Source organism: Lithobates pipiens, unplaced genomic scaffold (assembly GCF_037356315.1).
Source record: "Lithobates pipiens isolate NorthernLeopardFrog02 unplaced genomic scaffold, aLitPip1_a1.2 Scaffold_13, whole genome shotgun sequence".
NCBI classification, from domain to species: domain Eukaryota; kingdom Metazoa; phylum Chordata; class Amphibia; order Anura; family Ranidae; genus Lithobates; species Lithobates pipiens.
The window spans coordinates 178,142,709-178,157,219 of record NW_027507718.1 but is presented as its reverse complement, the minus strand read 5'-3'; the positions used below and the strand labels follow the sequence as shown (position 1 = coordinate 178,157,219).

Sequence of the window (14,511 nt, the reverse complement as noted above, 5' to 3'; positions counted from 1 at the left end):
GTTTTATTCTGTACTGTCTAAATAAAGAAATGTTGTCTCAATATGTCTGGGCCACCCCAGACATGACATAGGGAAGCAGGACTCATGATTATGAGTCATGAAAGCAGATGGCATAATTAATGATATGTAATGTACACCTCTGTATTAACCAAGCCCATGTTCTATGCAATGATTGGCTAATAATAGCATATATAAGTTGTATTAAACCAGATAAGCTTTGAACATCAACTTTGACTCATTTCTTCTTGTGTTCAGAAAGAAGCCGTCTCCTCAGTACTGCAGTGGTGAGCAGGTTTTGTAAGTATGGTAACTGCCGTAATTATACCTAGCTGGTCTTTGACAGGTATATATAAATACCAAATTTAATCACTTCAGTTAGCAAAGAAGAAAAAATAAAAACACATAACAATATGCAAAAACCTACAATATTTCAAGAGCCCAAAAATTACATAACAGTAAAAACATATTACAGTATCTATTGTTCTCATTGAGTAGAATGAAAACTTTGTTTACACTACTCTGCTACTACATCATGTAATAACTTTGTATTATGTCAGAATACTGATATTTTATAAGAACAAGAAAAGTGCAACAACAAAGTTATTTAGTCGTTTATAAATATATATGCCAATATTGAGACAGTGACTTATGTATAAAATGCCATCCACACAAACTTGTGAATAGCTACATTTAAAGCTTGAACATACACACATTATACAGTATTTTATATTAGAGACCATTCAAAGAAGCATAGAGGTATTCTGTAGCAAAAAAAGATCATGTTTGTTAAAAAAGAATTAGAGTAGTTTAAAAGATTTTTAGCTATAGATGTGAAATTTACCAGCTTCAAAACGAGGTCCAAGCAAAAAGAAAACCTGCCAAACAAAAGTTTAAGTCCAATATAATAATGAATGTCACGGCTATCCTTATAATAAACTGCCCTTTGTCTTTAAGACCACATTCCCACCATTGCGTTAACACGCTTTGGGGCAATTTGGTGCCCTTCAACGCAACATGCGCTGCAGTGTATCACAAAGCATGGTAAGAACTACTCTGAGATGCGGTGAGCTGCAATCAATTAAACAGTACATGCACCATTTCTGATGTGGTAGGCAGCTGTCTGAATGAATGAGCTTGTATTAACGCAACACGCTTTACACTTCTGCTAATGTAACACAGTGGTGTGAAATAAACCTGTTCTCAACAGGGGAATCTTCCATGTTTTCCCAGATCTCTTCTGTAAATTCTAGTTGTCTACCTACCATACTGGTCCTCTTACTTCAAAGCATTGACCTAAAGTAGAAAACTAAATAAAGTTCAAAGTCTTGCCTTCTGCTACTGATAAAAATGCTGCAATAAATCAGTGTAAATAACATTTGTTTCTTCTTCAGAGCAAGTACTGTATGTGTTGCACAATTCTATCTGCTGTGTGCCAGTCAGAGGCTGGTTGGAGGGAACTCTACCTCCCATTTACAACAGATAGCACACTGGAAGCCAGTGGGTAAAGGCTCAGCAAATTCAGCCCCGTTATTGTACATATTACTGACATACTGCAGAGGGAGATGTGCTATCAAGTGATGGCTCCAAGCGAACTGAAAAAAAAAAAAAGAAGAAAAAAAAAAAAAAAAAGGGATTTACATTGTGATTTATTGCAAATAGCATGTAGCATATTTATTAGCAGTAGGGATAAGTTCACATTTTGCAGAAAATAGCCTATGCAGTCAATGGGGCCCAGTAGATATTAAACCTGAATTCCCTGGATGATTTTTTCACATTACAATGGTCCAGCTTGGACCACTGCAAGTATGCATATTCCACCCTTAGCTGATCTTTGTGGAAGGGGAGAATCACTGTAGTGACCACCACTACTACAGTTATCCTCATGGATCCTGTGCCAAGCGGTGCTCTGCTGTATACTAACAGTGGATCTCCTGCTTGGCATGGGTGTCAAAGAATGCTTGTTTTCTCAAATACAAGATGTTCTCTGATTGCACAAGGTGGAAATCGTGATGTCACTGCCTTGTCTCTCCACCTCATCCAATCAGACAATGCTTTGTATCCACTTAGAAAATGCGAAGCGTTCTCTCAGTGGTACCCATGTGAGCAGGTAACCCCCTGTGGTTACTATGCAGCAGGGCAGCCACTTGGAAGACCTGAAAGACGGAGATGATCACTGTAGTAGCAGTAGCTACTGCAGGGATTCTCAGCTTCCACAGGGATCCCCAAGTACAGAATATGAATAATTACAGAAAAAACCCCAAAAACAAAACAAAAACAAAAAAAAAACCCACACACACACAAAAAATAAACCACCATACCTAGAAATCCATTTGAAGAAAAAACAAAAAACAAAACGAAAAAATAAAAACTGTGCAGCTTTGTTAAATGTTCACTCATTTTATTGTAATACCTTTCTGGAAAAGGTGATCTCAGTGTCTTTTACTTCTACTTTAAAACAAGTAGGCAGATAAACACTTCTGACTTTTTCTTATCTGTATACATTTTCTAGGTTACATAGTGGGTCAGCATAACAGTTAGAAAACTAGCGACTTTCAGAAGGATGTCAGAAATGGACAGACCTGATACCTCTCAGGAAACACTTATCTTAAGAGTTTTAAAAACACAGTGCTGGAGCCAACTAGTATTCCCCAAATTGTCTTCCTCTATAGAAAAAAAAAATAAAAAAATTCTGAATGGGTGGATGCATAAGAGGTCCACCTTTTCCATGCAAAGATATTTGATATTTTTTTATTCATATAAGCTATAGTACAGCTTCTATGAATAAAGAAGGTAGATGTTAAGGGCAGGCGTTGTCTGCATTTTTGATGAGTGTAAATGCATATAGGCTCCTTGGCTCTCTTAACCCTTGCTTATTTAATCTTACAGTTTTGGGGAATTCAGAGGAGGATTTCAACTACACAAGGAGACCAAAGCAAAAAGAACACATCAGATTGATATTAAGTTAAAAGAGTTAAAAGAGAAGTATGGGATTTCAGCACTCCATAAGCAGAGAACAGGTGACCGTCAGTCACTGCTGTCTGATCTGCAAGCCTGAAACGTAGGCTCTATCAACAACTTTATGAGTATGTGTTAACGTATTAGAATCCTTGTTGCTTTTTAAATTATTTAAATACAGGCGGACAGGCATATTACTCATAGTTGAAGGCTATGATGTTCTTATCCGTCTCCTGTGCCTCACATACATCTCACTGCAGGCCCACTACACAGGTTTTATCAGGATAGTCAGAGGACATGTGATCCAGACTGCTTAGGCTGGAAGCTCAGGAATAGCAGTTTTTTTCTTACATTCATGGCAGGCAAGAGTTACATTTGCACTCAACAATGGGATTTCATATATCCTATTGATTCCTGTGCAGTGTAAAACTAACAGATCCATTGCAGGTATACACCTAAGCAGTGAGTAAGCTAAAGTAATGTTGGCCATCAAGCTGCTTATCTGCAGTCTTCTCCTCTCTACACCCCTTCAAAAGGGCAGAAAAGTGTTAAAATCTTTCTTCATCTGTCAGGAGCACAGAGGAGGGGGTGGAGAGACTGCAGTAGCAGTGTGTGAGAGCTGATTGGAGGAAAAGCACACACCCCCTCCACACAGCAGAAGAACAGATATAAGTGCTTTGCTCAAATGCCATGACTGAGGTTTTCAACCGGCATTGGATGTTTACCCAAATCTCCCATATCTGTAGGACATTTTTTTAAATCCCAATATGTAATGATTAAACTCTGAATATGCAAAGAGGAGAAAGAAGACAACTTAGTTCAAAATGTAAATGTGGAAAGTATGTATGTCTGTTAAAGATACATTTAATACACAGTTAAAAGAGTTGAAGAGGCAGCTGTAAATGTCCTTCGCATACACGGTTAATGAGAGATGAGCTCTATCTCAATACCAATATGGCCCGTGGAACGTTGCTTCAATAGCTGGGTCCCTGTACCCCCAAAAAGTCAATCTGAATTTAGCAAAATGACAACTTGACTATAAACTTATAACGCTTTGATTAAAAATCTGTGGCATCACAGAGCAACAAGAGCGGGAACACGTTTCCTGGAAACGGGTTAGCATCCTTGTTGCTGTAGAATGCCACAGGTTTTTATTCAATAAATCATCGCAAGTCAACGGGCTCTGGTATTTACTACATTTGATGGCAAACATAAGTGTGGAAGGTTGTGCTATGGCCATTTGCAGAGCTATAGCATCCATTTCTAATTTAGTATTTCAGATAAACCAGATTGAACAAGTATGGCTGACCAAAATGCTTGGGTCACATAAAATTATGAACAATTAAAAACGTTGTACGTATCACTGAGGGAAAAGGAATGGGGAATATAGTCTTGCTGAAAACACAAAAAGTAGAGGATACACAGGATAAGATGCAACACAAAAAAATTAAACAAATGGTAAAAAACAAAACATCATACTTAACATAACATAACTAAACAAGCAAAATTACAGTATTTAAGTCATAATGGCAATTCATATTATTTGCAATTATTTACATAAATAATACCAAAATCTAGAAGGTGCAGCCTGCAGAAATGGCCCTAGCAAAGAGAAAATAAAGAATGTATAAATTCAGGTCTCCAAGTGTCGTGGCTTTGTATTTCTTGGTAACATTACCTTTTAAAGTAGAGCGCTCATCTCAGGAATGCCTTGTAGTACACTCATTCAAACTTAAAGGGCTTTAAATGCATCAGGGGGACAGAGCATTAACATCTCCACAATGTGCACTTTTAGATTACCCACCATCCCATTAGTCTGCTAGTCCTCATGAGCAACCTCATCATCTGTCAGAAGCTGCCCGTTGGCAGATGGTGTTTCAGAAGGAGCCTGGGATAAGTCTTCAAAGTCCTGACTTATGGTGGGCGAAATAATAGAAGGACTGGTATCACAGTATTCTGTACTCTGCTCTGAAGTAGCAATGGTGGTGGCCGTACTCTTTGGGATTTGATCAAAATCATCATCATCTTCCAAACTAGGAGACTCATGGACATCTAAAGTTGGAGAACATTGAAAGTACAACATTACTAAGCATGTCAAGTTTAACAAATGTGCAGCATGTATGTATACAGATTTGTTGAACCAGTGAACATTTTGTACTTTTAAACACTCTAACATAGAACTAAAAGGCAAATCCACTGTTTTGGATAGAGTAGAGAGGAATTACAACACCTGTCAGTTTTTATTGCAGTCTGTGCCCTTGTTTAGGAGATTCATCCCCTCCAATTGTCCTGATTATCATTAAAAGTAAATCCCACATTTTGGGTTGTCCCCAGAAAAGTAAGAGAGGGTAAATCTTCCAATGAGAACGCTTGTTCTAGTGACCTGGAGGTCCCCAAGAAATTCTTGTAAGTTACAGGGATTTCCTCTCACTTTCCGTTTTGGCTATGGAACAGGAACTTAAAGGAAATCTCTAGAATGATGCACCGACAGCAAAAAAACAAAAACAAAAAAACACAACTACTTTAAAAACTGGCATTAGTATACATTAGATTGCAAACAGAATTTAGAAAATGGTCAAAATAAGTTGTTTTCTCCTTGACAGTTGTATAGATATGCACATTCATTAGTATCCTTGGACTGCATGAGTTCCTCAATGGGTATTCTCCAAAAACAAAAAAAAAGTCAAAAAAAGTACTAGTGCTACCTCTACCATGACCGATATGCACTGCATAGACAGTATGAATGGTTTAGAAACCTTTTGGACCTACAAGTTTTGAATAAAGGACCTCAACATGTATTTTATTCATTTAAAACTATGGCTAGGTGAACAATATCAGCAGTCACAGAAAATCAATAAACTTGTTATTGGTATGCACATTTATATGCCTAGCCGCTTGTCGACCAGCCGCCGTCATTTTACTATGGCAGGTTGGCACGATCCCCCGACCCATCGTAGCTATACGTTGGTCATGGGATTGAGATAACAGGCGCACGCATGCTGCACAGCGGGGGTGCCAGTGGTCGCGATGACCACCGGCCACGAGCGATCTGTTCTGAGAGGCGTGACAGATCATGTGTTCTTATTAGCTAGGAACCACAAGCCGTCACTTCCGCTAGTCAATCCCCTACCCCTTCAGTTAGAATCACCTCCCAGGGAACACAGTTAATTCATTGATCTTGTTAACCCCTTCACTGCCAGTGACATTTTTACAGTAATCAATGGATTTTACAGCACTGATCGTTGTATAAATGCCAATGGTCCCAAAAATGTGTCAAAATTGTCCAATGTGTCCGCCATGACGCAGTAACGAAAATCGCAGATCGCCGCCATTACTAGTAAGAAAAAAAAATTATAAATATGCTATAATGTATCCCCTATTTTGTAGACGCTATAACTTTTGTGCAATCCATTCAACATATGCTTATTGCGAATTTATCAAAAATATGTAGAAGAATACAGATCGGCCTAAACTGAGAAAAAAAAATATGGGGATATTAATTATAGCAAAAAGTACAAAACATTGTGTTTTTTTTTTGTTTATAGTGCAAAAAATAAAAACTGCAGAGGCAATCAAATACCACCAAAAGAAAGCTCTATTTGTGGGGAAAATATAAAAACAAATTTTGTTTGGGTACAGCGTTTCACAATTGTGCAATTGTCAGTTAAGGCGACGCAGTGCCAAATAGCAAAAAATGGCACGGTCATTCAGCAGCCAAATCTTCTGGGGCTGAAGTGGTTAAGTTACATTTTCAGTCTGGCCTGTACTGGAATAAGCCATCATCCTTAGAGAAGCCTATGGTGATTTTAATGGCAGTAGCGTAGCGCAGGACACATTTTATATATATAATATCTAATGGATATCTGTAAAGGAAACCTGTAATCAAATTATGTGTAGGCCAGTGCCGATACAAACCTCTTCATCTAAAAACTCTGGATCTAGCATGCACATCAGGAGCTCTGGCATCAAACTGACTTGTTTATTTTTCAGCTTCACTGAAGTGATTGTTATTTTAATAGAAAGAAAAACTTTACAAACATGTCATACTTACCTGCTCTGTGCAGGGGTTTTTCACAAAGCAGCCCTGATCCTCCCCTTCCCGGGTCCCTGGCTGGAATTCCTCCGGTTGAGTGCTCCCACGGCAAGCAGCTTTCTATGGGGGCACCCAAGCCAAGCTGCAGCTCCACCTATCCATTCAGACACGGAGGCTGTGGCTCGGTCCCCCTCTCCTGATTGGCTAATTAAGTTTGATTGACAGCAGCGGAAGCCAATGGCGCTAATCAGGAGAGAGAGTCACGGACTGCCGATTCACTTGTGGACATCACTGGATAGAGATGGGGCTCAGGTAAGTATTTGGGGGGTGAATGTAAATCCGATTCATGAAATTTGAGCTGGGCACATATCTGCAGTGTTTTGTCATTTCTCTTCAAAGCACCAAGTCCCTGTATATTTTTCCTGCTTAGTTCCTCTGTTAGCATGATAACTCCTGACAAGTTCTCTGTCACATATGAAAAAAGCAGCCTGAGTTTTGTGTTGGGGAGGATGCTATAGATTAGCAGAGCCCTGAACTATTTAATGATCAGCTCCAAAAGTCTCTACCTACGAGGAGAGGGGATGTGTGCCTTTCCTCCAATCAGCTGCCTTGGCTGTACGCCCAGGCTTCACTACAGCGCTGAACAGAAAGAGAAAACCTAACAGGATGTGCACATTCTAAAGAGTATATAAAGCTGAAGACAGCAGATATACATGTAAAACTTATATAGGAGGATTTGCTTCATCTCTGTGTATTATCTGAGGCTGTTCACTTCACTGGGTATATGTGAGGGTTTACACCCACTTCAAGGCATAGAATATATTAAGATGAAAAACCTTCTTACTTTACAATCACTTTAAATCACAGATTATTGAAGCCAGGAACAGCTAGGACAGCATTGACATTCCCTACCATTGTGTGCAACAACCAATTTAGTTTCCGCTGTGGTGAAACAAGGGTAAAAGGATACCTAATCATGTGCAAGGAAAATAGAAAAAAATAAAACATTTTATATAATATAATAATCGAATATAACAACATTTATGCTTGCTTGATTGGAAATCAGCAGAGCCTTCAAAGCATGTCAGGACATGCAGATCTCCACCCCCCCCCCCCCCCCCAACTTAAGCACTTCAGCCCCGGAAGGTTTCACCCCCTTCATGACCAGGCCATTTTTTGCGATACGCCACTGCTATGCTTTAACTGACAATTGCACATTTATGCAATGCTGTACCCAAACAAAATTTATGTCCCCTTTTCCCCACAATTAGAGCTTTCTGCACTATGAACAAACAAACAAAAAAAAAAAAAAAAAAAAAAGACGATTTTGAAAAATGAAAATATTTTTTACTTTGTTCTGCTATATAAAGTATTAAAAAAAAAAAAAAATAATAATATCAAAATTTATTCATCTGCAGCTCATTTTGCACATAATGGCCCTGAGCATCATCTTCTGGGGTACCCCAGCAGCTTTCGCGGCTCCTTCCCGCATCAGATAACCCCCTAGGAGAAGCGCTCTCCCAGGGGGGGGGGGGGGGGGGTTACCTTGCAGACGAGCTCCCGAGTCCAGCATTTGGATCCAAAGACACGTATGGCGGACTCTGTACTGCCCCCTGGTGCCTGCATCATTGGATTTGTTTGACAGCAGTGGTAGCCAATGGTTGCACTGCTATCAATCTATCCAATCAAGAGCCGGGACCCTGTGGAGAGAGGGATAGTGCATTCCTGCCGAGGAGATAAAGGGGCTCAGGTAAGTAAAACGGGAGGGCTGGGGGCCCGGTGACTACCAGGTGTTTTTTCACCTTAATGCAAAAAAAAAAAAAACACAAGGGTTTACAACCGCTAATGTGTGGGGGATGACTTAACTGGAGGAAAACAGAGATCCGTGCTTCTGCTTAACAGAAACACAAGATCTCCATTTTCCTCTCTGACAGAACAGCAGTCTGCCTTGTTTACATAGGCAGACCGCCATTCTGTCTCTCCTGTCAACGATCGGACCAGTTGATTGGCTCTCGCTGTGTCCAATCACAGCAGGTGTGGGTTGCTGGTGCGCACTCCCCAGAAGAGACAGCGTACAGGTACGTTGTTTCGCACAGCCAGGCCACCCTGTCGCAGGAAAGTGGGCAATCCGGAAGTGGTTAAAGTGTACTTAACCCAAAAAGAAAACTGTAATATATTGCAGCTTACTAGTCCTTAGAAGCAGTAACTGCATTGGTTTTCTTTTTTAAAGTGGTTCTTCACTCTAAACTAAAAATTAAAAGTCAGCAGCTACAAATACTGTTCCTGCTGTCTTTTAATCATAGGACACTTACCTGTCCAGGGATCCAGTACAGTCCTCAGCCTTCTTTGGGTCTAGGCACCAACATGTTTACTTTGGGCAGCCAGCTGTGACTGCTTGCAGCTTCAGTCAGCTTCCCGTTGCATTTTAGGAATCGCCCCGCAGCTTTCTGGGACCTGTGACATGACCCAGAAGGCTGCGGAGGGAGAAGGTTCCGCTCAGATCACCATGGCAATCAGACCGGAAGTGGGAGCGGGTACCTGGCAAAAACAAAATAAAAAAAAAATTAGGTGTGAAAAACTTAAAGGGGAGAGCCAAACAAGCAGAACTTCCCCTTTTGGGTGAAGTTCTGTTTTAAGGCGTTTTTCCTTTCTTTTCCATCTGAAAAATGCTTCTGTCCTAGTGTGACAATTCTCACTCACAGTACTTTATCCATGAATGAGCAGTGTTGTCACCCTAGGATAGGGATTAAGTTAGGACAATGCTTGAAATAATACTACAGCATGCACCAGAAGTTACAAGCTCACTGGATTTCTGACAAGATCAACAGGTATTTTTATGCGCTTACAGAATTGAAAAAGTATTGGATTTTAAGCTGGCCATGCACTGTCTCCTGATGAACTGGGCAGCCCTGTCAACCCCTTCCCGTCCAAGATTCGACTGAAAAATCATCAAAAGGAGCTGGGTGGAAAAAAGGTCAGCCGAACAAAGGCTACATACAATCAGATGTTGCCTCCGGTTGTTAGAATACAATAACCCAGCAGGGAAATTCATCCATGCTCTCTGTATAGTGTGGATAAGGGAATCTGTTAGTTTTTTTGTTCTGCCTGCAGTGTATGGGTCAGCCTAATGCCTGTACACACGGTCGGACATTCCAACCACAAAATTCGTCAGATTTTTTTCTGACAGATTTTGTCCGAAACTGGTGTTGCATACACACGGTCAGACAAAGTTGTCGTGGTGATGTTTGTTGAGTACGACGGGACTACGTAGAGGCTAGTCGTCAATAGCTTTGGTCTCGTAATTTGATCTGAGCATGTGTGGCACTTTGTCTGTCGGAATTCTCTACAAACGATCGGAAAAAGTCAGATCAAATTTTTTTGTCGGAAAGTTTTAGATCCTGCTCTCAAATTTTCGAGCCCACACACGATCGGATTTTCCCACAAAATAATCCGAACGGACCTTTTCCATCGGAATTTCCGACCGTGTGTACAGGGCATTAGAGTCTTGATAAACACAAGCCAGATGACAATGCATAGTCAAGGCAACAATTACTTGTTTAATTTTAATCAAATATGAAGGTACTTACTGCTGAAAGATTCTGGATATTGCTTTGCCAATTTCCCTTTTAACATCCTGGAGAACAGAAATAAGAAGTTGTAATAAATCCAGTAACAGAGCGGTACTGTAATCAAATTATTTTTTGTTGGGAGGGCATGAAAATAAACTAGATGATTATGTAATGATCTCCAACAGCCTCAATGTTGAATTCAATTATGCAGAAAAAAAAATAAAAATAAAAAAATAAAAAAGGGAGAGCTTTTGTGTAGCAAACAATATTCAAATTATAATATAATAATATTATTATTATTGTGTTAGGGTTCACACCAAGCATTGTGAACCCATGATTTTGTGCAACACGCATAAGGCAGCCTAATTCAATAGTCTGCTATACGTGTGAGAAACATGCCAAAAGTAGCTCGTGTAGCTTTTTGGGTGTGGACAGTTGCATGTTTTGTCGCAAAATGAGTGGCACTGCAAGAGCAACACCTACTTTGCACGTGTTTTGTAAACATGTGCATTCAGGAAAGCGCTCAGGTGTGACCCCAACTTTTGAAAATATAGGAAGAGTAACCAGCTCATCACTATCACACTCAAAGTAGAAATTTTCATTGGACACAATGAGGGGAGTTTATCAAAACTGTAGCAGAGAGAACCTGGTTATTTTGCACAGCTACTCCAATTAGCTTCTGTCTTCAGGCTGTTCAGTTATGTTTTCACAATGAAAAACAGCCTATTGGTTGCCATGCACAGCTGCTCCAGATTCTGACTGCTCCAGTTATGATAAAATTTCCCTCAAGTGTTACATTACCTTTTTTTTCCTCTTATAGCAGGTAAAATCCAAAATGATCCTGTAGATTTATTGACTCCAGACAAATAATAAAATCTTAGGCCTTGTTTACAACAACTGTGTATAAAAACTGATGGAAAAAAAATGAGAAGTTTACATCAGTTTTCATTCGTGTCTTTTAGGCACCCAGATCACACAACAATGTTGATGTCATATCAGTTTTTGTATTCCATGCATAAAATAGGATTTTTATAACAGTTTACCTGTAAAATCCTTTTCTTTTGAAGTACATCATGGGACACAGAGCCATAGTAAATACTATATGGGTTATAGGCCACCATTAAGTTCTGGACACTGGCACACCATAAACAGGAAGTTGCCTCCCTATATAACTCCTCCCATACAGTTTTGTAGCAAAGCAATACACGTGTATACTTGAAAGAGGACGGGACCTCTGTGTCCCATTATGAACTTCAAAAGAAAAGGATTTTACAGGTAAGCTGTTATAAAAATCCTATTTTCTTTAATTGTACATCACGGGACACAGAGCCATAGTAATTACTATGTGGGATGTCCCACAGCAATGTCAACTGAGGGGAGGGAGACACAACAGAATTAGGGCAACATAAGACTAGATACTGCTGCTCACTACACCCAAAGATGATATCCTCATATCTTTTTACATTCACTTGATAGAATCTGGTGAATGTATGGATTGAAGACCAAGTTGCAGCCTTGCAGATTTGAGCCATGGAGGCTTGGTGATGCACTGCCCACAGAGCACTAACAGCCCTAGAGGAGTGTGTTTTGATTTGAGAGGGTGGAATCAACCACTCATATGCTTGAACGATTATTTGTTGAATCCATTTAGAAATAGTAGATTTCGATACTGCCTGTCCTCTTTTAGGACCTTCAGGCAACACAAACAAAACATCTGTTTTCCGAATCTAATCAGTTGCCTTTAAGTAGACTGACTGCTCTCACCACATCAAGAGAATGTAGTGATTTTTCTTCCATAGAACAGGGTTCTGGAAAAAAAATGAAGGTAGAACAATATCCTGGTTTATATAAAAACCTGATACTATCTTCGGTAAAAAGTTAGGATGAAGACGCAATACTACTTTATCCTTGTGAATAATATGGCTCTTTATAAGAAAGAGTAGCCAACACTGATACCCTTCTTGCGATTCCTGTGCAGAAAAAATCCAGATGTGATACCATTGTATCAATGCTGTACATATTACTTAAAGTGCCTTGAAAAAGTATTCATACCCCTTGAACTTTTCCACATTTTCTCATGTTACAACCAAAAACGTAAATGTATTTTATTGGGATTTTATGTGATAGACCAACACAATGTGGCACATAATTGTGAAGTGGAAGAAAAATGAAAAATGGTTTCCAATTGTTTTTTTTATTTTTTTTAAAAACACTGCACAGAGCAGGTAAGTATAACATGTTTGAAAAAAAATAAAATAATCTGAACCTTTACAATCACTGTAAGTGGAGTTTAAGCACTCTCAGACACCAGTGACTGGCTTAACCAGTGAGCTACACTTTAGCTTTGATTTCGGTCTATATTATTAAGGGCATCTCAAAACGTGGTTTCCTGTGCATTCCCGTACGGTGCGATTTTGCAGCCAAATAATTATCGCACAAAAAGTAGTGCATGCACTACTTTTAAAAAACACGCTACATCAAATTGTATGCACTGCGCTTGCAAACTGCATTTGGGTATCGATAAGAATATTTCAGCACCTGCAGCAGTTGACAAAGGCAGTGCTTTTTGAGCACAATGCAAGAAACGCGCACAGTAAACACCTGCCACATGTTCTAGGGTGAACGGACCCTAAAAGGGGTTGTCAGTTTCAATTGCCCGTACATTTCTAAGCCACTGTGCTCTTACACAAAGGGGTCCTACCCACCTGCAGCTTGTTTTACTCAATATCTGTCAGTGACAATGGCGATAAATAGTTGTGCTTTAGTCTACCAAAGCAACAAAACAAATAGCTGGCTTATTGTAAATTACTAGTAAAGCTAACTGAGATGTAAAAGGCTGTTTAATCATAATTCTTTACCTAATCCTTCTGAATATTATGTCCAAGTCTTTCTTCATTTCCACCAATGTCCTTGTGTGATGCATAAACCGATCATTCATTTGTTGCAGTCTGGTGCTGGAGAGACTGTTGAAGTTTAGGAGCATCTCATTGGTTTTCTCGAAGCGGTCAAGCCTAAAGAAAACAAATATGAAATGAAGAGTTCTATTTCTTTATAGTTAAGGTTTTAACAGTAAAAAATCATTAGTAAAGTATAACTAAAGCCAGAAAAAATAAATATAAAATTTTGTATCTTACCAGTGCTTGAATTTGGTAGCTGCATGTGTTTTCGTTTTTAAAACTAAGAACATTTTCTGCAAGTAGACTCCCATCAATCCACCATTTAAAGGGTTTAAACAAAGGCAGACATGTTTGAAGTTCAGAAAGTGTAAAACTAATGCAAGCACTTAGGCCCCTTTCACATTATCGGACCAATCGGGTCTGCCTGCCTATCAGTTTTTCAGGTGGACCCAATTGGACCCCCCCAGTATCCTCTATGGAGCGGTGGGTTTAAATAGACATGTGTTTGTTTATACTCGCTGACATCTGATCCTATCCACTAAAAACAGACGGATGGGGATCTTTTCCCTTTCCATCTAGCGGATCGAATGGCAGTCCGGTGCAAAACGGACAGGTGGGCCATTTACATCCGACCACCTATACAGAAGTGAAGGCTGTGTCTGCTCTCCATAAGCGGAGTGGACACAGACCAGCGCACAGATTCCTGTAAGCAGACTCCAAGAGAGCCTACCCTGTGTGTAAGGAGTCTTAATCTGGTAAGCTGAAATACAGTTTTTCACAAAAGTGAGTACACACCCTCACATTTTTGTAAATATTTAAATTATATCTTTTTATGTGACAACACTGAAGAAATTACAATTTGCTACAATGTAGTAAGTGTACAGCTTGTATAACAGTGTCAATTTTCTGTCCCCTCAAAATAACAACACACAGTCATTAATGTTTTAACTGCTGGTAACAAAAGTCAGTACACCCCTAAGTGAAAATGTCAAAATTGGGCCCAATTAGCCATTTTCCCTCCCCGCTGTCATGTGACTCGCTAGCGTTACAAGGTCTC

The 14,511-nt window shown here is 39.6% G+C and overlaps 1 protein-coding gene across 3 annotated transcripts in view; it reads right to left on the bottom strand.

The window, feature by feature from the left end:
• Positions 1 to 599: 599 nt before the first annotated feature.
• Positions 600 to 14,511, bottom strand: part of KXD1 (KxDL motif containing 1) — a 61,724-nt gene continuing 47,812 nt past the window's right edge. For all 3 annotated transcript variants that reach the window (XM_077475922.1, XM_077475921.1, XM_077475923.1), the window contains exons 3-5: positions 13,416 to 13,568; positions 10,576 to 10,622; positions 600 to 5,007 (exon numbers count right to left, since the gene is read on the bottom strand). In XM_077475922.1, the coding sequence (XP_077332048.1) occupies positions 4,775 to 5,007; positions 10,576 to 10,622; positions 13,416 to 13,568 (433 nt within the window). In that variant the 3' untranslated portion in view covers positions 600 to 4,774. The remainder of the gene's footprint in view (positions 5,008 to 10,575; positions 10,623 to 13,415; positions 13,569 to 14,511) is intronic.